General features: G+C 36.2%; 2 protein-coding genes across 10 annotated transcripts in view; one reads left to right on the top strand and one right to left on the bottom strand.

Moving 5' to 3' along the window:
• Positions 1-12088, bottom strand: part of LOC127874772 (uncharacterized) — a 49966-nt gene extending 37878 nt beyond the window's left edge. For 2 of the 3 annotated variants that reach the window (XM_052419378.1, XM_052419377.1), the window contains exons 1-2: positions 11925-12088; positions 8074-9755 (exon numbers count right to left, since the gene is read on the bottom strand). Coding sequence is in view for 1 of the 3 variants with exons in the window: in XM_052419377.1 (XP_052275337.1) it covers positions 8623-9729 (1107 nt within the window). In the remaining 2 variants the exon portion in view is untranslated. Of the gene's footprint in view, positions 1-8073; positions 9756-11924 lie in introns of those variants that run through there. The other variant, XM_052419379.1, reaches the window with a different exon arrangement.
• The window catches only part of LOC127874770 (deleted in malignant brain tumors 1 protein-like), a 327853-nt gene that overhangs the window by 96044 nt on the left and 209461 nt on the right, over positions 1-22348 (top strand). The window lies entirely within an intron of this gene.

Consider the following 22348-nt stretch of genomic DNA (forward strand, 5'->3'; position numbering starts at 1 on the left):
TTGATTAAAGTGTCATATTGCTTTTGAACAAAATATATAACAAGCAAATTTGATGAATTGATATCCCCCTGTCAATTACATTTTGTTTATGGATGGGTGCAAATCCCAGAATATATGGTATAGTCCTTAACAAGAAATATCTTTAAAAAAAGATATACGGCGTTGATTGTGGTCGATGTTTATGAACGATCAAAAGTTATCTCTATGAGATAAAAAGTAGCGGATGCCTTTTTTTCTGCGCAGTTCTTAGCTACATCATAAGCAAATCAATTACGGGGTGCTGCGCCAGATTTCGTGGCTTATTTTGCTTTATGTGATATTATTACTCAGATATCTATATTTACAGAATAGAAAAACACAAGAAACATGAAAATAAACGAGTGCATATAGGTCAGCCGGCAATACTCGAATCTTATTTAATTGCATAATTATAGTATAGTGAATTATTGTGCTCATAAATAAACTGGTCTAAATGGATAAATATTTCTAATTAATTTTATCAAAATTGGTCCTTATCATGCAAATGTTGAAACCATATTAAAAATCGATGATTGACATACCACAATAATATCGCCGAATATCTTTATTTAGTATCTTTCTGATCAAAACAGACTTCAAGTGCACAAAGTTTACGAGACGGCGTTTATATAAAGATTTCTGCAACTGACCGCAAACTGACCTTGATACCTTGCGGATTGGAATGCAATGCATTACAGTCACTACGTTATTGTCAGTAAGACCGGTGTAACACTTCGCAACCCCTTCTGCGAACTCCGGTGATGAACTGTATATAAACTCTGACTTTCACAAATGGCCGCGAATTGACCCGAAACCTCGCGAGTTGAAATGCAATGCAAGTAAGTACTAAATATGACAACATAGCCTTTAGTATAAACGCTTTTGCGCTGGTAATTCTCTGAAAATAAAAGGTGAACGCACAAACTGTATTTATGTCGAAAATTGATTGTAAAACTGTTCTATCTATTGAGCCTTTTCATTAGAGATAAAATTGTTTCATGCAGTAAAACAGTGTTACAAAGACGCGGATATGTTTCCAATGTTCTGGTGTTATACTCAAATCAGCCAATGGAATAAATGAAGTGTATTCATTCGTACCTAGCCGCGGGAAATTTTATTTGAGTATTATTGGACACTTACAAAGGTCAAGTCAGGGTGAAAAGCTGGCTTAATACAGCTTACGCCGAAAAACAATTTAGTGTAGGGTAATTGTTTTTGTGCATTGAAAATTTCCTCATTGATATCTTTACATCCTTGAAGTTTCATTTCGAAGTCTTGAAGTGTATCTGATATACATTGTATGGCCTTGAAAAGTAGCATCATACAAAAAAAGAAATAAGTGTCTTATTATATTTCGATTACATCTTAAATACATCTAACACAGTATGTAACTATAGTTAATATGATCTTGTTTTTCTAATTTAAATTATTATAAAGAGTTGTTATAAAGATAAAACTACATGATTTTGCCCTATCCAAATGTCGCCAGCCCTATTTCCGAAATGGTGAAAAAACACTGCATACATTCAGAGCGTTGCGATGTACCGCCCCGCCAGCACGGATCAGGAGGATCAACCTGCCATTTGAAAAAGAAACATAAAAATGATGACGACTTTCTCCCATGTGGCAGCGGTACTTCGTAAGTGTACATGACATTATCAAATGGAACTAAAAGTAAGGACGCAATTGACATATTAAACAATGCCATGAACGGCGAAATAGCGAAAAAGTCTCAACAGAAGTGCCTATTAAACTAAAAGGAGGCGAGTTATATTTAATTGACACTGACGTATTACCAAACAGAAAAGACGCTTTTTATGACGGATACGTTTGGAAACATGACGGGACGAAGCAAGAAACGCGGACAAACCTAAAGTTTTCAAATCAATTTACAAGATTAGGGACAAGCCAAATGATAAAGGTATTTCAACGGGGTTTCAAAGACACACTTACAAATTAATTAATTCTGACAGATTCATGTTGATTCAGTATTTAGGTGACGAAACTTAAGTAAAACAAACTCCACACGGAAATAGTAAATCTTCAACAACATAATTTGTACCAACTAAGCCGTCAGTAATAGACCAAATTAAGTAAGCAATTGAAAACAATTAGAAATCTAAGGAAATATTCAGCAAAATCTGCCACTCTTCTAACATGAAATATTCTTTTAAAGAAGAAGCAGGTATGTTCTTAATTTGTATGCAATACAATAGGTTTCTAAAGGTGTTCCATATACTGTAAATTGGGAAATATAGAAAATATATGTGTAAAAGAATAAACTGTTTATGCCTGTATGCTTAGGTGTAATAATAGTCCTTTCAGCCTGTTTTCCTGTTTTCAATTTATTTATTTCAAATTTCTAACAAACCCATATTTTGTACGCACACAGTCATGTACACATCAACATTATTGCAGAAACCACTCAATATAAATGCATTCAAATCTGCAATGTACACATGGACAAACCTCCATTATTCCATGCACACACATTTATCCAAACAAGCAATGCACGCATGGACAAACAAACCAACATTCATCCATGCATGAATTGACTTGGATTTACAAAATTTATTATGTATATTATAATTGCAAACAAAATATGCACACCCAAGATAGTGACTCGCAGTTAACCCTTTTAGCACTGGAACCGAATTTTAAAGGCCTTTGCAAACAGTTTGGATCAAGATCACAAAACCAAAGAGGCAGAAACTAGATCTCCGGTGAATGAAATGAATGCTCTTCCTGCAACCACAGACAATCTTGATATAAGTGACATTGTTACAAGTAAAAAACAATGTCTTGTAGTTGATCATGTTACATTTGGAACCAGTTACACGCTAGGCAAACAGGTAGCAGTTGATTAGGTTAGGCCCTAAAATTATTAAAAGTTCAACAGTTTCAAGTAATGGAAAAACTGCAGAAATCTGTTCCATCAGAACATGAAAATCTGAAAAGGCATCAGAAAAGACACAACTCTTTTTGCAATTGGAAAAACCTCATGATTTGCCTTCACATGAAACAAGAAGAAAACTTCATGAAGCAAAAATTATTATTAAACAAGAATGAATCATCATTGACTACAATGACTACAAGAAGCCACAGTGAAAATTATGTGAAAACAACACACGCAATCACATGACAGGAAGATGGACACTAACATAATTGATGATGTAAACAAATCTCATCTAAACTCAGAAGAGCATGTTAAGCAACTTTTATATGTTAAGCAACTTTTATGTAAAAAAAAATTGAAATGAAAGTAAACATCTGTGTAGTTCAAAGCAAAAACAGTCAAACTATTTCAAACGCAGTCTCAAAAAGGGAATAGCAATAACAGCGCCGTAGCCACGCTGAGGCATGCCATGCAGTTGCCTCGGCTAAAATATTTGCTTCCCAAAAATGGAGCGAGCTAGCGAAATAAAAATAAATTTATTTTTATTCTATTTTTTGTTATATATTGTGTATGGAAATTGATATATTTTGTCAAATAAATGCATGATATCTGCAAGATACCAGTACAAGATCATTAAGTAGTAATAATTGAGTTTAAGCCCTTATCAAATGTTTGTATTACTTGTTATATCCTCGTATTATGTATTAGAATACAGACTTAAAATTTATATGGTTGGAAGGAAAATTTATTTCTCTACATTATTTACATTGACACAAATGATGTGAAATGCAAGGAACTAAGTGAAAATTAAGCCTAAACAAGACAGGTGTAACAGTTGAGAATTTGTCCATTATTTTCCCAATAACTGTATTGAGATGGTGTAGTCAGGCTTATCAGCTGTATATGGAGTCACTGTTATCAGAACAGCAGGACTGGCATTGGCCTGAAGTGGCAGATCAGATAAGAGGTCTATCAGGGAAAGGGTTAAAGCTTGAAAAAGACCAGACTCTCAAGAGAGCCTTCCCTGCCATCCAACCACTCTACAAGCTGGGCCTGCTGATCACAGTGTCAACCGCATTGGTCGAGAGGGGATTTTTCCTAATGAACAAAATTGCAACACATGACAGGACCATGCTTCAGGGAACTTTAGATGCTCTAATGAGAATCAGCTATTACCAGTTAAGGCATACTTTAACTGAGGATGACTTTGATGACATTGTGAAACTGTTCCTCTCCAAGAGGAACAGGATTATGGGCATTTAATGAATCAATGATAAATCATGTTAAGATGTTTAAGTTAAAAGCTTTAAAATGTTTTTAAATGAAACATTATACTTGTTAATATTTTCCCCAAGAAGTGCAAATAACGTGCTTATTTTTTCTCCAAATTTGCCTTTTCGTGCTTAATTTTTTCCCCTCAGAAAAGGCTAGGCCCTTTCCCCAAAATCAGAAAAACTAGAGATGTGTTTGACAGAAACACAATGCCCCCTATTGAGCCGCTTTGAAGACATAAATTTGACCTTTGACCTTGAACGATGACCTGGACCTTGACCTTAAGCCACTCAAAATGTGCAGCTCCATGACATACACATGCATGCCAAATATGAAGTTGCTATCTTCAATATTCAAAAAGTTATGACCAAACTTTAATGAAGTTAAAGTTTTAGGAACAAAAAATACAATGATATTTGGCCTTTGACCGTTAAGGATGACCTTTATTTTTCACCACTCAAAATGTGCAGCTCCATGAGATACACATGCATGCCAAATATGAAGTTGCTATCTTCAATATTGCAAAAGTTATAAAAGTTTAACCAAGGTTCAAGTTTTGTGAAACACACATACAAAGACAGACAGACAGACAGACAGACAGACAGACAGACAGACAGACAGACAGACAGACAGACAAGCCAAAAATAATATACCCCCGATCTTTCGATCCGTGGGCATAAAAACCTGGCAATTATGGTATCCAGTTGATGAATTCAGTTTTATGACTTCAAATTTGTCAGCAAGGCTGAGATGGTTGTGTTTTCTTTTGTTCCATATCATGCTTAGATATGTTACTGTGACGCAGTTGTGTAGGTTTATATACACAAACTGAGAATAAAGTGTCACATTCAATCACTTCTTGCAAACGGTCTAGCAAGACACGTCAACAGTTTGTTTCTACTCGGCAACAAACTCTTAAATTGTTTCTAATCAGCAACAAACTGATGAAGTGTGTTACTCAACAGTTTGCATTAGAAAGTTTGCGCCTGGCTGCACACTGTGATTTGCGTCAGTTTTAACCAGAAACACCATTGTTTGCAGTGTATTTGGCCCGCATATACTACACCTGTTAGTCACGTGACGATTGACAGACGCTGCATACATGCATGGCAGTGCTCCAGCTAGGATTTGAAAAGGGCAGGGGGGCTTTTTTGTCAAAAGGGCACTTTCGACGCGCAGAATTTTGTGAAAAGGGCACTTTCAACGCGCAGTATTTTGTGAAAAGGGCACGTTCGAGCGCGCGGGTGTTTCTGGAATGCTTTCTATTGCATGTTCATTTATATGTTATAAATAATTGTATTAATCCCATTATTATTAAACCATTCAAATATAATGTCTACAATGAGGATTAAACTAATTACAATGTAAAAACAGATTTATGAATTATCATATGTAAAAAAAAAAAAAAAAATTTTTTTTTTTTGAGGGGGGGGGGGGCAGGGCGGAGGTTCGGGAGGGCAGGGCGCGGCGCCCTTAGATTTAGGCCTAGCTGGAGCACTGATGCATGGTGTGAAATGAAAACAAAGGCAGTCAATGGAGCGTGTCTGTCAAAATCGTCGAAACGATGTCTATCCTTGAAGATTTATGAGATTCTTTGCTGGATTATAGTGTGCAATCAATAATTGGCTATTCAATTAACCAGAATACGCCATATTTTCTATCAGAACATGCAGAGTTTTCACAATTGGAAGAGATGAAAATGGTTTGGTGTTTTCAATTTCAATTCAATTAACCAGATTATTTGATTATCTGATATTAAATTAAGTGGAATCTACTGTACTAAGGTTCAACTTATAGAGCTGGAATGAGTATGCACTAATGTTTTAATTCATAAAACAAAAGTATACCTTTAGTTGGGACTGTTAAGGTCAAACATATACTTTTTTCCATTCAGAATGGGGCCTCATAACAGCCCCTAATTAAAAAAACAACACTTGCAATACATGGTGTAACGCAAGACTTGTGACAGTCAGTTCCCATAATTTTGGAAATAGGAACCATCAGGGACTACCCTACGGGCGACTACGGGCGATAATTTCGCTCTAACGCCCGTTATATCGCCCTACGAGCCCAGAAAAGCGAAGATCAAGTCGCCCGATTTTTTAGTAAACAAGACCGGAAAAGCGAAAATCAAGCCGCCCGAATATTATTGCCAATGCGTGCTACCGCCCGCAGGCGATTAGCAAGTTTATTGCTTGTTGTTTATCTAACGGTTACACAATTTACCCCCCGCACGGATCGTTAATTGACCGTGACAAAGCAGTCTCTTCATATTGGTTGCTATAACAACACACTCGTGCCTCTTCGCGCGTGCCGTAAGTTGTCTAATGATAACGTGATAATTGATTGACCATCCGATAATTGCAGTTTTTTCGCAGACGGCACGGTTAAAGAAAGTCGGCAAAAATAATTAAAAGAAAACAAAATTGATCAAAGGTCTATTAATTACGTAGATCCACTATTAAGTCCAGCGAGTTTTGTCAGTTTGTTAATCCACCGATAATTACGAATATTAAACACCTGTCTTATATAAACTGGAATCACAGTTAATTTTTTATACTAACAAGTCATAATACTACACATAAGTCATAAACATTAAGAAAACACATTTCCTCGATTAGATAAAAATTATCCGAGTAGAATTAAATTGCTGCGTCATGACCATCAACATTGCAAATGGCGGACTTATTGTTACATTCAACCCGCGTTCAATTCAAAGCTGGCGATTCAAATTACAAGTAATGGTGATTAAATAATGGAGAAAGCATTAACTGGATTTAACAAACATTTGATAAGGTTTGTTAAACCAGATAACAACAAGGGCAATTTGGATTATTAAAGTTAAGAGGTAAGGCATTCTTAAGTGTACATATTTCGGACATGTATAGTATTCAGATAAACAGTAATAGATATACTAGATGTTCTATGCATTAAGATTGTGTTTTGTTACAAAACCAGTCATAGGGATGATGGTAATATAATGACGATAAATGTGATGAAAAGATGCTACTGGTACATATCTTTTACGAGTTAAATGACTTAAATGTGTCATGATGAAGTATATTTCAATGAGAATTTATTGTTGTTCTTTACAAATAAACAGAATATAATGATAGAGATAATAAAAGTTGTGAAATTAACATGTTTTGTTTTTGATATTGTTCGCACAAACGTCTCCCTGATTGTCCAAACTTCTCCCTGTTTCGGAAAAAAGGAGAAGTCACTTCTCCCTATTTTTAAGGCCTAAGGTAGTCCCTGACCATACCTGTGAAACTGGGAATTTCAAGGTCAATTTACTCAAGTGGACAAAAATTGTTTTGTTTGATGTATACATTTTGAACTTTTGGTGATAAAACTTACATAAACCACTAAATTCCAAGCATTAATACATCAGAAAATGGAGATTACAACTAAAAAAAACTCCTTATTCTTAGACTAATCGTCTCTATTACTCAACACCCCAAAGTCAAATGCTCAATTAAGAATTTTTGCTTGTTTCGAAACCTAAAAGCAGATTTCAAAACCTAAACGCGGACCCTAAGTTCAAGATCAAGGTCACAGGGGTCAAAATTTGTGTGCGTATGAGAAGGCCTTGTCCATGTACATATGCATGCCAAATATGAAATTGCTTTCTGAAGCGACATAGGAGTGACAGTCATGAGTATTTTTCGAAACCTAAACACAGTGTGACGGACAGACAGACAGACGGACAGTCCGATCACTATATGCCACACTACCGGGGGCATAAAAAATCAACAGCTGATAACAATACCGTATTAAAGACACTAAGCATACATGATAACAAAATAACAACAACTTGCTTACTATTGAAGAAGGCACTTAACCAACACGTACATCTGAATTAGATAAACAAATCTAAGACTCACAGTTTTGTTGTGACGGATACTAGACTCACTGTGCAGAGTGGAGCCTTGCTTCAAAGTCTTCCGCTGTTGTTAATTTGTCCATTTAATTGTTTCTCAAAACACCACTCACAATATGCCGCAGTAATAAGACTCGGTTTGGAACAGTCTTGGGCAGTTACTTTACACAGTTTAGAGCTGCAACTAGATACACACTGTTAAAAGCTATAACTTAACACAATTTGGAAGAGTTCTTTTAGCGTTTTGAGTTGTCATGAGATGAAATGAGATGAGATGAAATGACACAGTTTGGAGTTGTTTATGTCTTGATATATTTAAGAGCTGTTACAAGCTTGAACTTTACAGTTTGCAGTTATTATGAGCTGAAACTTGACACAGTTTGGTGTTGTTAAGAGCATGAAATCGGCACAGTTGCAGATGTTGTATTTGTTGGACAGTATTAGTCTTACTTGACTTGTATGCCAGACGATTCAACGCCATCACACCATGATACAAACTTCAAGAGCTAGCCTGATCATCTAGTTTGCCACAAGTCCTGATAAAGATGATTGTTCAGTCATTTGCAGCAATTTGCATGTGACTTTCAATCACCAAATACTCCTTCAGTTCTGCAGGCAATTGCAATTCATCACATATTTCAGGTGAGAATCTTTTTATGCAATTTCTGACTTTTATCCTGCAGATATGCTTCAAGTCTGATGAGTTAGAAAGATGCTTGGTTAACCAGGTGATATATTCTTTTGATTTTTCATTGCTACATGATACAAGAGACGAAATGTTTTTGAACAGAAATGAAGCTGATAAAGTTCTGTATATACAGGAATTAGAATGCACGTAGTCAGTGTTCAGAACCAACTGAACAATGGGTACATAATTCTCATGGACAGTGAATGATTTAAAATTCATTTCTAAGTCACTGTTATCACAATCAAACGTGACACTACTGGAAATTAGCGACTTTAGTATCTCACATTCAACATTGCCTCTGAAAAACCTTCCTTTACAAACAGTTCCACCATTCTGAACCACATACTGAATGTATTTTGAAGACCCTTTGTAAGTCGTAAAACACTTGATTGCGTAACATAAGCAAACATGGCCTTTCTCGCCATGCTCTCTAAAAAGATCTGCACAAGCAAGCATCTTTCTAAACACCAATGTCCCACTAGCCATTGACAATCTCAAGGGGTCTGTCCCCTTCCACTGAGCAGATCCGCCTTCCTCCTCTAACTGCCTTGGACCTGGAACCACTACTTGGAGGTTTGCCCCATACTCCAGTAGCTTATCAATACTTGGAAAGTCTACATGTTCCACTGCCTTCAACAAAGGAGTGTATGTAACGACAGTGGATATCTCACAATAGCTGCCTGCCTTATCAGGATTCACGCCTTTGCGAAGAAGAGACTCAATGATGCCATGTTTCCGAAGAATCACTGCCCATAGCAACGGTGTCACTGTTATATCTGAATACCTGCAGTAAGTGACTCGACACTGTTTGTTAAGTCTTCGAACATCAAGTTTTGTCAGCAATTCATTTACAGTGCTCACATCACCAGCTGTTATACTGGCCATCAGGCTTTTCAGGTTTGTCACTGTCCCATCACTTTTCAAATGCCTGATAACACTTGTTTCCATATTCTCCTTTGCCAGCAACTTCATAACGCATGACTGTACTTAGGCTAGACCTGAAAAAATAAACATGAACATTAAACAAGAGGGCCATTTGAGTTTGTATTAACACTTACTACAATTTGTTTACAAAACAAGCCAGAATAATCTAAAATACCGGGAAATGTCATTCTTAATTTGAAAACACTTGAGCACATGTAGCTAAAGAAACTTCAGCGTACAGTTTATATAGTATTGACATACCTGTACGCTGAAGCTAACCCCGTATCGAAAGTCAACCAGAGTCGTAACATATTTATGTCACGCTATAAATCAAAGAAAGCTCATTTTCTTGGATACATTTCTACATATATTGGTGAATGAATATAAATTACTGCATCGAGGAATATTTTAAGGTTCAAATGTTTCAAATGCATCTTACAATAGATGAACATAACTCTCATCAGTCTGAAATTCACAATTTTGACGCCATTGTCGCTTTGTCACGTGATGAGTTTTCATTTGGATACTTTCGGATCGACCTTGACATTTTATGCTGAAATTGTAAACATTACTTTCGTTTTCCGAAATCTATTATTTGTGATTAACAACTTACGTCTGGTGAATTATAAGACTGATTTCATTGTGAATCAGGTAGTTTTATATAATATTTACTTTGACTTTGTATTGACACTACAATTTGTTTACAAAATAAGCCAGAATAATTAAAATACCGGGAAATGTCATTCTGAATTTGTAAACACTTGAGCACATGGTTTGTTACTAAAAATAGAAATAACGTCACATGACCATGAAATCTCGGGAGATTCGCATTTCAAGAAAGTCTGTCACATCGCCGTTTTCTCGATATGTAAGAGCAGAATAGATACATTTTAAATGTTTAAGATAGTATTTTGTGAAAGAATATATCTGTTAAATCAGGGCTTGACATTAACTTTTGAAGCCGCTTGTCCAGTCGGACAAGTAGACCATAATTTCACTTGTCCTGACCAAAAAGCAACTTGTCCTGACCATTATATCTTTATTCTGCTCAGTACTTTGCAAAATAATGAAATAACATGCTCAAATCATAAAGACTTGAATCGTTCAAATTACATGTAAACATAATTGTAGGCAATTTCAATACAAAAAGAACTGACTAGAATAACAGGAAAACTCAAGATTATTGATTTTTAAACATTATACAAAGCCATAATACCTGACAAAAACTTGCGTGTTGCCAACATCAAACATAAAATGTTAAAAGTGATGTATATGTACAGTACTTAACTGATATTTAAAAAAAAAATCATTCTATACATAGGGCGGACGTCACTACATTAATTGTCTGTAAGATCGGTGTGTACCGGTGTCGTAAAATGCATATTCTTTACAAGGGAAATTATTCTTATCTTGGCAAAGAAAAAAATGTTAAGGGTTGCTTCCCTTGTGAACAGTACAGTGTAGTACATGTATTACATGGAACTATCGGATTATCTCGGGCTTCGACGATTAAACGTATACAAAATATACTCGGAAAAGTTGAGTGATATCTCCACAGAAATAATGGCTTTAAAGGCCTTTATAATGACCACTTGTCCTGTCGGACTAGCAAATTTCTTTATTTACTTGTCCGGACTAACAACTTGGTTGTCCCGGACAGTCGGACTACCTTTAATGTCGAGCCCTGCGTTAAATGTGAAAAATGTCAATCTTTTCAATCAAGTGGTTGATTTGGGCCAACAACTGCATTTAAAAGCTGTTTTGGACCGGTCTTTGTTAACTGTCAACTTTTCGGGAATTTCTGGTTGACTTTCCTAATGGGTTTGGTCCATAACTATAAAGTCGCGCCAGTCAAAAATCATAAAAAGCGACATTTAAAGTTATGGTAGCCAGAACTAGAGCACATGGTATGGTATGTTACTAAAAATAGAAAAAACGTCATATGACCGTGAAATCTCGGGAGATTTGCATTTAAAAAAAGTCTGTCACATCGCTGTTTTTCTCGATATGTAAGAGCAGAATAGATAAATTTTAAATGTTTAAGATAGTATATTGTGAAAGAATAAAGTTAACTTAGTTATGGTAGCCAGAACTAGTACATTTCTTCCTTTAATTTTCTGGCACTGACATGCGCCTGCTTGTAATGCTAATTGTTGGCGACTAGCAGTATATATAGATATATAGGCACTTAACGGTCAATAATAGTCAACTGAGACAAACATCTTTATTGGGGCGAAACGTACCAGGGCGAATGATCCTAGGTTCCATTGAATGTACGATTTCGTTTAGCATTTCTGTTTCTAACTTTCGACAGCATGGACGATTGATCAAAACTAACATCATATTTGTGCATTGGTTCAATGTCAATCTTAGATTATCGAAACACGTGTCATCGAAGAAAAATCAGGCGTTTTCTGCGAGAAAAACTGCGAATTTTTAAGTAACCATTCAAATTTATTTTACCCTGATGAAAAATAATTAACAACAGGAAAAGGCTAACAACAACCTTACTATCGCGAACAAAAAAAAAATAAATACCCCGAAGCAGCTTCCCCCATACTGATAATCATTGCAAACTCAAAATCTGGAAGGATTTTGTATACGATTAAATGCTATAGGCGGATACAAAATGCAGCCTTAAGCGCAACTAATGTGGTCATATAGAAACCGGTGTGTAGAAATACCGAAATCCCCGTAATTACCGAAATCCCCCGAAATCCCCAGAAATCCCCCGAAATCCCCCGAAATCCCCAATAATATTTATTATTTATCAAAATACTGCGGATATTAAGATAGAATATTGCAAAATACAATCAATTCACTGATGAAAAATTGTTATTATCCATGTTTGGAAGTGAAAAACTAAAATATATACATAATTATTGGGATTCCAAGCCAGAAATCCACAGAAATCCCCAGAAATCCCCAATACTATGTACTAATTATCAAAATACTGCGGATATTAAGATAGAATATTGCAAAATACAATCAATTCACTGATGAAAAATTGTTTTTATCCATGTTTGGTAGTGAAAAACTAAAATATATACATAATTATTGGGATTCCGAGCCCGAAATCCCCAGAAATCCCCCAGAAATCCCCAATAATATTTATTATTTATCAAAATACTGCGGATATTAAGATAGAATATTGCAAAATACAATCAATTCACTGATGAAAAATTGTTTTTATCCATGTTTGGTAGTGAAAAACTAAAATATATACATAATTATTGGGATTTCGAGCCCGAAATCCCCAGAAATCCCCAGAAATCCCCCAGAAATCCCCAGAAATCCCCAATAATATTTATTATTTATCAAAATACTGCGGATATTAAGATAGAATATTGCAAAATACAATCAATTCACTGATGAAAAATTGTTTTTATCCATGTTTGGTAGTGAAAAACTAAAATATATACATAATTATTGGGATTCCGAGCCCGAAATCCCCAGAAATCCCCAGAAATCCCCAGAAATCCCCAATAATATTTATTATTTATCAAAATACTGCGGATATTAAGATAGAATATTGCAAAATACAATCAATGCACTGATGAAAATTTGTTTTTATCCATGTTTGGTAGTGAAAAACTAAAATATATACATAATTATTGGGATTCCGAGCCCGAAATCCCCAGAAATCCCCAGAAATCCCCCGGAAATCCCCAGAAATCCCCAATAATATTTATTATTTATCAAAATACTGCGGATATTAAGATAGAATTTTGCAAAATACAATCAATTCACTGATGAAAATTTGTTTTTATCCATGTTTGGTAGTGAAAAACTAAAATATATACATAATTATTGGGATTCCGAGCCCGAAATCCCCAGAAATCCCCAGAAATCCCCCAGAAATCCCCAGAAATCCCCAATAATATTTATTATTTATCAAAATACTGCGGATATTAAGATAGAATATTGCAAAATACTATCAATTCACTGATGAAAAATTGTTTTTGTTCCATTTTTGGTAGTGAAAACTAAAATATATACATAATTATTGGGATTCCGCGTATGAATCCATAGTGAATGTTTTCACAAGCACGATCAGGAACAGAAATCCCCGCTGTAAAGCTCTTCAAGTGTCAAAAAATCATCTTGGTGGCTTTTGATATTAGAAAGAAGAGGTAAAGACAAAAACTTAACAACAATATCTCACTTCTTTTGAAAAATATGGACTTGTAGCTGGGATTTCGGTAATTCTACATTCGCCCACTGAGTACCGAAATCCCCCATGTTTACATCTGAAAGTGTCAAAAATATCATTTGTATTCTTGGTTTTTGGCTTTGCTTGAATGTTAACGTGCAAAAAATAATATTAATGTTAATTATTAAGCACACTTGACAGCATAAGTTGCCGCTTAGGGGGGATTTCGGTAATTCTACATTTTCCCGCCGAGTACCGAAATCCCCGATATTCACGCCTTACAGGGTCACTATGTCATCGGTATCATTGATTCTTGCCATCGCATAACTGTTAATGTACAAATAATGATATTAATATGAATTTTTAAGCACTCTTGACACCGTACGCTGCCTCTTAGCGGGGATTTCGGTAATTCTACACAAGAGCATAGACACGCGCCGGTACCGAAATCCCCGCTGTACAAACCTGCAAGAGTCAAAAGAATCATTATATTGCTTACTTATTGTAGAAATCAGTCAGAAAGACAAAAACACTATCAACAATATCCCCTTTGGTGACCTAGGTTGAAAAATTATCACTTAGGCCAGGGATTTCTGTAATTCTACATTCGCCCGCCGAGTACCGAAATCCCCCATATTCACGCCTTACAGGGTCACTATGTCATCGGTATCATTGTTTTTTGCCATCGCATAACTTTTGATGTACAAATAATGATATTAATATTAATTTTTAAGCACTCTTGACACCGTACGCTGCCTCTTAGCGGGGATTTCGGTAATTCTACACAAGAGCATAGACACGCGCCGGTACCGAAATCACCGCTGTACAAACCTGCAAGAGTCAAAAGAATCATTATATTGCTTACTTATTGTAGAAATCAGTCAGAAAGACAATAACACTATCAACAATATCACTTTTGGTGACCTAGGTTGAAAAATTATCACTTAGGCCAGGGATTTCGGTAATTCTACATTCGCCCGCCGAGTACCGAAATCCCTCATATTCACGCCTTATATGGTCAATATGTCATTGATATGATTGTTTCTTGGCATCGCATAACTGTTGATGTACAAATAATGATATTAATATTAATTTTTAAGCACTATTGACACCGTACGCTGCCTCTTTGCGGGGATTTCGGTAATTCTACACAAGAGCATAGACACGCGCCGGTACCGAAATCCCCGCTGTACAAACCTGCAAGAGTCAAAAGAATCATTATATTGCTTACTTATTGTAGAAATCAGTCAGAAAGACAAAAACACTATCAACAATATCCCCTTTGGTGACCTAGGTTGAAAAATTATCACTTAGGCCAGGGATTTCGGTAATTCTACATTCGCCCGCCGAGTACCGAAATCCCCCATATTCACGCCTTATATGGTCAATATGTCATTGGTATGATTGTTTCTTGGCATCGCATAACTGTACAAATAATGATATTTATATTAATTTTTGAGCACTCCATACGCTGCCTCTTAGCGGAGTAACGGTGATTTCGATTTACGAGCGAGCACATTTTTAACAGGTTGAATTATCGAAATCCGCGTTCTGACACGTCGTTGCTTGGATCGGGTATTGCACACGGTACACGTGTGTATTAGCACCCTACTGTAGTCCCGGCGGGGTGCTCGTTATCGACTGCATCAATACACCGGTAAGCAACAAGTTTAATGATATTAGTATTAATTACTAAGCATAAAGAAAGCATTATAGTACTTTCTTATAGTAGTGATAATAATGATATTAATGTTAATTATTAAGCAAGCATATGTTGCCTCTTAGCGGGGATTTCGGTAAATCCACACAAGAACTTAAACCGCTGTACAAACCGTCAGGTGTCAAGAAAATGAGTCATACAGCCTATCACCCCTGCACAGCACTAAATCACTGCAAAGCACTCAAATTCTCTCTATATATAAACGAGGTTGTTTGCCAACATAATGAATATGTTGCCCAGCTCTTGCCACGTGGAGGCCACCTCTTGAAAGAGCCAAATTTTGAATTTCGTAAAAAATAGGCCGAAATAGTCCCAAATATTTAAACGAGAAAATAAAAAAAAAACATAGGCCGAACTATATAAATAAGACGTTAAATTTGCAGATGTTGTTTTGAAATAAAACTGCACAGATTTAGACAAGCTTGTCTGTCAATGAATGTGTTATCCTCAATTCCAAATCAGAATATAGTAGAATGTAATAATATTTAAAAAAAAAAATCCAGGACATACACCGGCATTTTGGCCGGAATGTGTATATAAAAATATAATACATAATAAGTGGTACATATCACAAAAACATACAGTACAAATATTGAAAAAATATATATACAACTATGTTACATATACATATGCAAAGAAGGTAGTATAGTTAGAAAAAAAGATAGAAAGATAGAATAAAAAAAAGAAGAAAATATATATTGGAAACTATGTTACATATACATGTTCAAAGGAGGTAGTGTAGTTAGAATACAAGATAGAAAGAATAAAAAAATGAAATAAATATATACACAACTATGTTACATATGCAATGAAGGTAGTACAATTTGAATAAAAGATAGAATACAGAATTTAAAACGAAAGAAAAATATATACAACTATGTTACATATACATGTGCAAAGAAGGTTGTAAAGTTAGAATAAGAACAGAACAGTGTAATGAAAAAATAGAAAAAATGTATATACAACAGTTACATATACATATGCTAAGAAGGTGTTACATTATTCAAGATCATGCTTGTAATAACAAAGGTGAACAATGATAAAAAACCAGGTATGAATACCATTAAAATTTATAAAGAAATATAACAGATGGGGCATTTAACTTGTGTTTCATTGAATTCCTGATAGAAATATCAACGGAATACATAGGTAAACTATCAGCGGGGTTTTATTTAAATCACAACTTATTGAAGCTGTTAATCCGGCTATCTTATTAGCGGGGTGTTATTAAATTGCCTCCGATTGCAGGTGATAATCTGAATACCGCAGCGGGGAATCTGATTACCCGCTGCGCACATGCGTCAATATGATATAAATGCTTTTGCTACATGTAGCATACCTGGTTTTGTCAAGTGGATAAACATTGAAAACATTAAAAAAAAAATACTTACACAAAATTATGAATAAATGAATCGCACATACATACAAATATATGAATGTGTTATCAATGAATCAATGTAACATTTCTTATTTCTATGTATAACTGCAAATGTTTAATTTAATATTTTTTTATTGTTTTCTTTTTGTACTTTTTTTGTAATTTCGAGATGAAAATATATTCAAATATTGAGCAAATATACAATTATATAAAAGCATTGTGTTTGTATGTTTATACTAGACGAGACTGGCACACAATAATCATGTTTTTTATCCCCGAGTCCGACCTCTTAAAAGTGCAATATACGATCTGATGAAACTCGATGCGTGCGTGAATAACGATACGTGTCCTATAATTTTAACGATTTAGTTTCAATGCATTTTGTTGTAATTTTTGTGTCGAAATAATAATTTACAAATATTTACAAACGCGATCTATTCTTTGATCTTGTATTATCGTATAGTGAGCAATTGCGGAGTATTGTTTTTCACGTGATGTAAGTAGTGTACAGACGTCAACAAAGTGTTATGAAACACTGCACTGCAATGTACTACCAATCCAAAGTTAATTTGGACCCCAAATACAAATATAGGTTCTCGGCGTGCACAATACATGCAGTGTTTCCAAAGCACACTCAAGCATAAACTGTCCGTAATGGGTCTGCAATGGTACAGAGTTCGTTGCAATGCAATGTACTACCAATCCAGTAAATGGACCCCAAATACAAAAATAGGTTCTCGTCGTGTACATTGCATGTAGAAAGCAAAAACTCACTATTCGCATGTCTTACGTTTAGTCACAGTGGTCGTGCGTTCGTTAACTTTCCGTTTTCTTTGACCTGGCTTTTTGCCATGTGTTTTCGGTGCAACGACGGTTGCCAGTCCATTTGTTGACGTCACTATTGATGGGTGTATGACCTTGTAATTTCGGAAACGAGAGTAATGTCTAGTCCTCTGGTCATTTGTCATAGAGACCCAGTCCGTTTTCGTCAGGGAGAACCTAGAATGTGTATTGCTAAGGCGAAACTCGCCGGTGCCAAATAAAGCAGCCCTTAAGTCTTTGAATTGTCCTTTAATAAGGACGAACAATGCGTCCACTAAATCTGTCAATCGTTTGGATTTCCAGTCTATAGTTTGTTTCAGTACATGATTTACTGACTCTGAGTTGTTGTTTGTCCAGTTGCTATTTACCAATTGCATACTCCCCTACCAACGATTCTAAGATTATAGGGTTGGGAAGATGTGTATGAATCAACCTGTGGCGGATAGTACGAATTCAAAGTTTTTCCCAATACCGCACTAAGAGCGTAAATGTGTGCCAGCTCACATGAAGAATATATTGTGAGTGCATCCTGGAGTAAAGACTTAAAATTGGTTTGAAACAAGCGTGAATCCTTGAAAAAGTTCTCATTACTGTAATAGTCCGAATGTTCAATTAATTCTAAAGCAACAAGCAGTCTCAAGAGAATGTGATTGTCTTGCTTATTTGAAACTAACATACTAACAGTACGAAAAAGACAGTTGCCATCGCCTATTGATTTTAACGGACATTTTTGTGTTAACACTACTGGATGGTATGCACGCAGAATTTGTATTGAAACTGGATCACTTTGATGGTCAGCGGCTTTAATGGTTTGAGGTTTAAACTGGACTTTGTACGTCTTGAGAAGTTGCTGTTCGGCCTGAGCAACGTTCAACAACGCTGCAGGATTGTTTTTTTGAAGGCTGTGAGAAGTCTGAAATTAACGGAATAACTGACTGACAACCAAATGACTGACTGACAACCAAATGACTGACTGACAACTAAATGACTGAGACTGACTGACTGACTGACTGACTGACTGACTGACTGACTGACTGACTGACTGACAACCAAATGACTGAGACTGACTGACTGACTGACAACCAAATGACTGAGACTGACTGACAACCAAATGACTGAGACTGACTGACTGACTGACAACCAAATGACTGAGACTGACTGACTGACTGACTGACTGACTGACTGACTGACTGACTGACTGACTGACTGACTGACTGACTGACTGACTGACTGACTGACTGAGACTGACTGACTGACTGACAACCAAATGACTGAGACTGACTGACTGACTGACTGACTGACTGACTGACTGACTGACTGACTGACTGACTGACTGACTGACTGACTGACTGACTGACTGACTGACTGACTGACTGACTGACTGACTGACTGACTGACTGACTGACTGACTGACTCATTTTGACATGACAAAGTTTTCGTTTCAAAAATCTATGAACTCGTTCAATATCATCGGTATTTGCAAAAAACTATCAACCTAACATGCATAACAAAGTAATGGCGTAACATACGCATCAAAAAGATTCAACATTATTTTTACGAGAACATGCATAAAGTAAAATACCCAACAGCGGTCGAGCGCAGATTCATGAACTTGGCCGCTAGATGAATAATGTTATGCAGTTAATCTGGGCAAATTTATAATTTCAAAACATTTTTAGTTCATGATTTTTTTCATGTTCAATAATACATAAGTTCTTTTATCAGCCTGCTACTGTTTCTTATCATAATAGTATATATTACAATAACTCATCAGCGGCCGATCGTATTACACAAAACTGCTCTTTCATAAATATGTCAAGCACGTCCACTTAACAAAAACAATGCGATATTTCTTTATTAAATGTAGCATTTTGCAAAAGAAAAGCGCTTTATATATAACAAATAATCTATTTTTGGTGGGGTAAAAAACAATAACAATTTATAACATGTATAATTGTACATAATTTATAAAAAGCAATAGAATTAAACATGCTTTTATAATTGTGATAAGTGTGCGTGCCATTGAACGTTGAGTGAAGCGAGAGATCCGAATTAAATTAAACATAATTAAAAACTGATACTATTCTGTCAGCTTGTTCCATCGCGCCAATACATTCATTGTTTCATAAATTGTGTATAAAACAAAACGATTGAAATTATGTCAGAAACCCTATTTTCTCATTAAATGACCTTTATAATAACACCAGCAGACCCGAATGAATACACTATACAAATACAATAATAAAACAGGGGAAGTCTACAGTGTGTATTAGCAACCTGCTGGGGCGATCCGTATCTTATTAGTTCATATCGCTCAACTACCGAATAAAATAGTGGGAGTCTACGTTGTGTATTAGCAACCTGCTGTGATGATCTCTATTCTGTCAGTCAATACACGGGCAACTAAAAATGTATTCGAAAAATAGGTTTACTGCCTAAAGGACTGATGCTATATTGTTGTGTCCATTAATAATTAGAAACCTGATACAGAATTATTTTTATTCAGGAATAGCAATAGCCATCACTGAAACTACATCACAAAACGAGCCGATATTTCTTTATTTCCGATTCGCATCTCCCGCTTCCGTCAGTTTAGAAATGATGTTTCAAATATGATGTTTACAATACACCATCAGCGGCCGAGCGCAGAATACTGAATTTTGTCGCCCAAAAAATTGGATTGCATGAAGTATAAGGTCAAAATCCTATAGAAACGAAGCTACAAGTAAATGTGATTGATATCAGAAATATCTTAGTATACTATAGCAGAATAATTTAAAGTGTTCTTACTGTGTTCATTTAATAATTAATGTTTCGCAAAAATATTTTAAATAAGAATTCATAAGAGAAAAAAAGGTTTAGTAAATGTTTATAAATAAAGAATGGTTTACAGTAAAAGATGTCTACGAAAATACATAATTTAACTAACTGAAATCATAAATCATTTGAATCGACTATCAGTACGTGGTGTGCATCACCGGTAACGATTGAAAAGCTAGAGTACCGGGTACGTATGGGACCATTAAAAACTCTACGCGGAGTTTGCCTGAGAACATACTGGCCACTTACACAGCGAATAAGTACTAGTATCTTAAATTCTAGTAAACGTATCAGTAGCTGAAAGGAACAGAGCATACATAGAACTGCATGACCACTTGATCAAAAGTGACACAAACACCGTATATCTATTTTAAAGCGATAAGACTGACTTACAAGAGCGCAGCACTGGAAAACCAAAACTCATCTGAAGTCACCTTAGTGAGAAATAATCATGATCTACGACGATAAGTAAACGCATCTTTGGGAATTTGCAGCTGTGGCTCAATGCATACATTCGTTCAGTTATTTCATTATTGTAGTTATACCATTATGTTAGATAACGGTGTCTCAAACTACCAGAATTTGCAGACAGTCTACCGATAGTCTTATCATTTTCATTGTGTCTACTGGTGCAAGTCATTAAAGAACTCTACGGGATAGCAGAAATTCTCAATGGACAGATAGGTTACTTCTTCAGTACATCAGTGGGATGTCTGCTTTACTCCGCCCTGTGAAACCTTTTGCTCGAGAATATAATACAGGACCCCCCCCCCCCCTCCAAATACCACCACTCCTCAAACTCCATCTGTGGCAGACATATCTCCAACTCGAGATTCGCTGATGACATTGCATCATGGGTGGAACCAGCAGCGAACTCCAATAACCCAATCACATACTCTCTCATAGAGCAATTAAGGGACATACGGGATGGAGATCAGAAAAGTCGAATATCATGGTGAACAGCACGAACCACACTAAAGCAAACATCGCCACGATCTGCGAGAAGCTTGAAGAGGTAACCATCTTCAAATATAAGTAAATGTGTCTGTTCAAGAATGGTACCAGTACCGCTAAGGTCGGAATAAGAATTGCCATGGCGACCACCGTCATGGCGGACTGAGCATGCTGTGGACAATCAGCTCCATCAGTTTCCTATGCAAGTACAGGCTCTACAAGTCCGTCATAATATCCCACCTACTGTACGGCTTCAAAATCTGTACGCTTCACGCGGATACAGAACGCAGGATACAGGCCTTTGAACACAAGTGTCACCACAGCTTGCTCCTCTTACATGGAGCACAAGACCAACGGGTACGTCCGGAACATGACAGCAGCACTTGTTGGCTCACGGGAACCGCTGTTGTTGACCGCCAAACGACGAAAGCTTACTTGGTTTCGACACGTCACCAGACACGAATCGCCGTGCAAGGCTGTTTTCCAGGGAGCGCCAGAAGTAGGTCGCCATTGAAGCCGTCAGAAAAGATGGATGTACAATGTGAAAGAGTTGGCGTCCCTCCCCTTGGATAAGCTACTCACAGCAGCCCGCAACAGACTTGACTGGCGTCGTCCCTATTTTCCATCCCCAATGACCATACCGGTCAAGGATGATATGATTATGATGATGTTGTGTCCACAAGTGTCGCTCTCAAACCACCTATGTGCTATTGTGCGGTGTACGACGGGAATAACTAATATGAATTTACACCAAGTTGTGTATGCGACTCGTCCTCAAAACTCGCAATTATATCGCATATGACGTGACTTCTTACAGTGT

This window comes from Dreissena polymorpha, chromosome 3 (genome assembly GCF_020536995.1).
Source record: "Dreissena polymorpha isolate Duluth1 chromosome 3, UMN_Dpol_1.0, whole genome shotgun sequence".
Lineage (NCBI taxonomy): Eukaryota > Metazoa > Mollusca > Bivalvia > Myida > Dreissenidae > Dreissena > Dreissena polymorpha.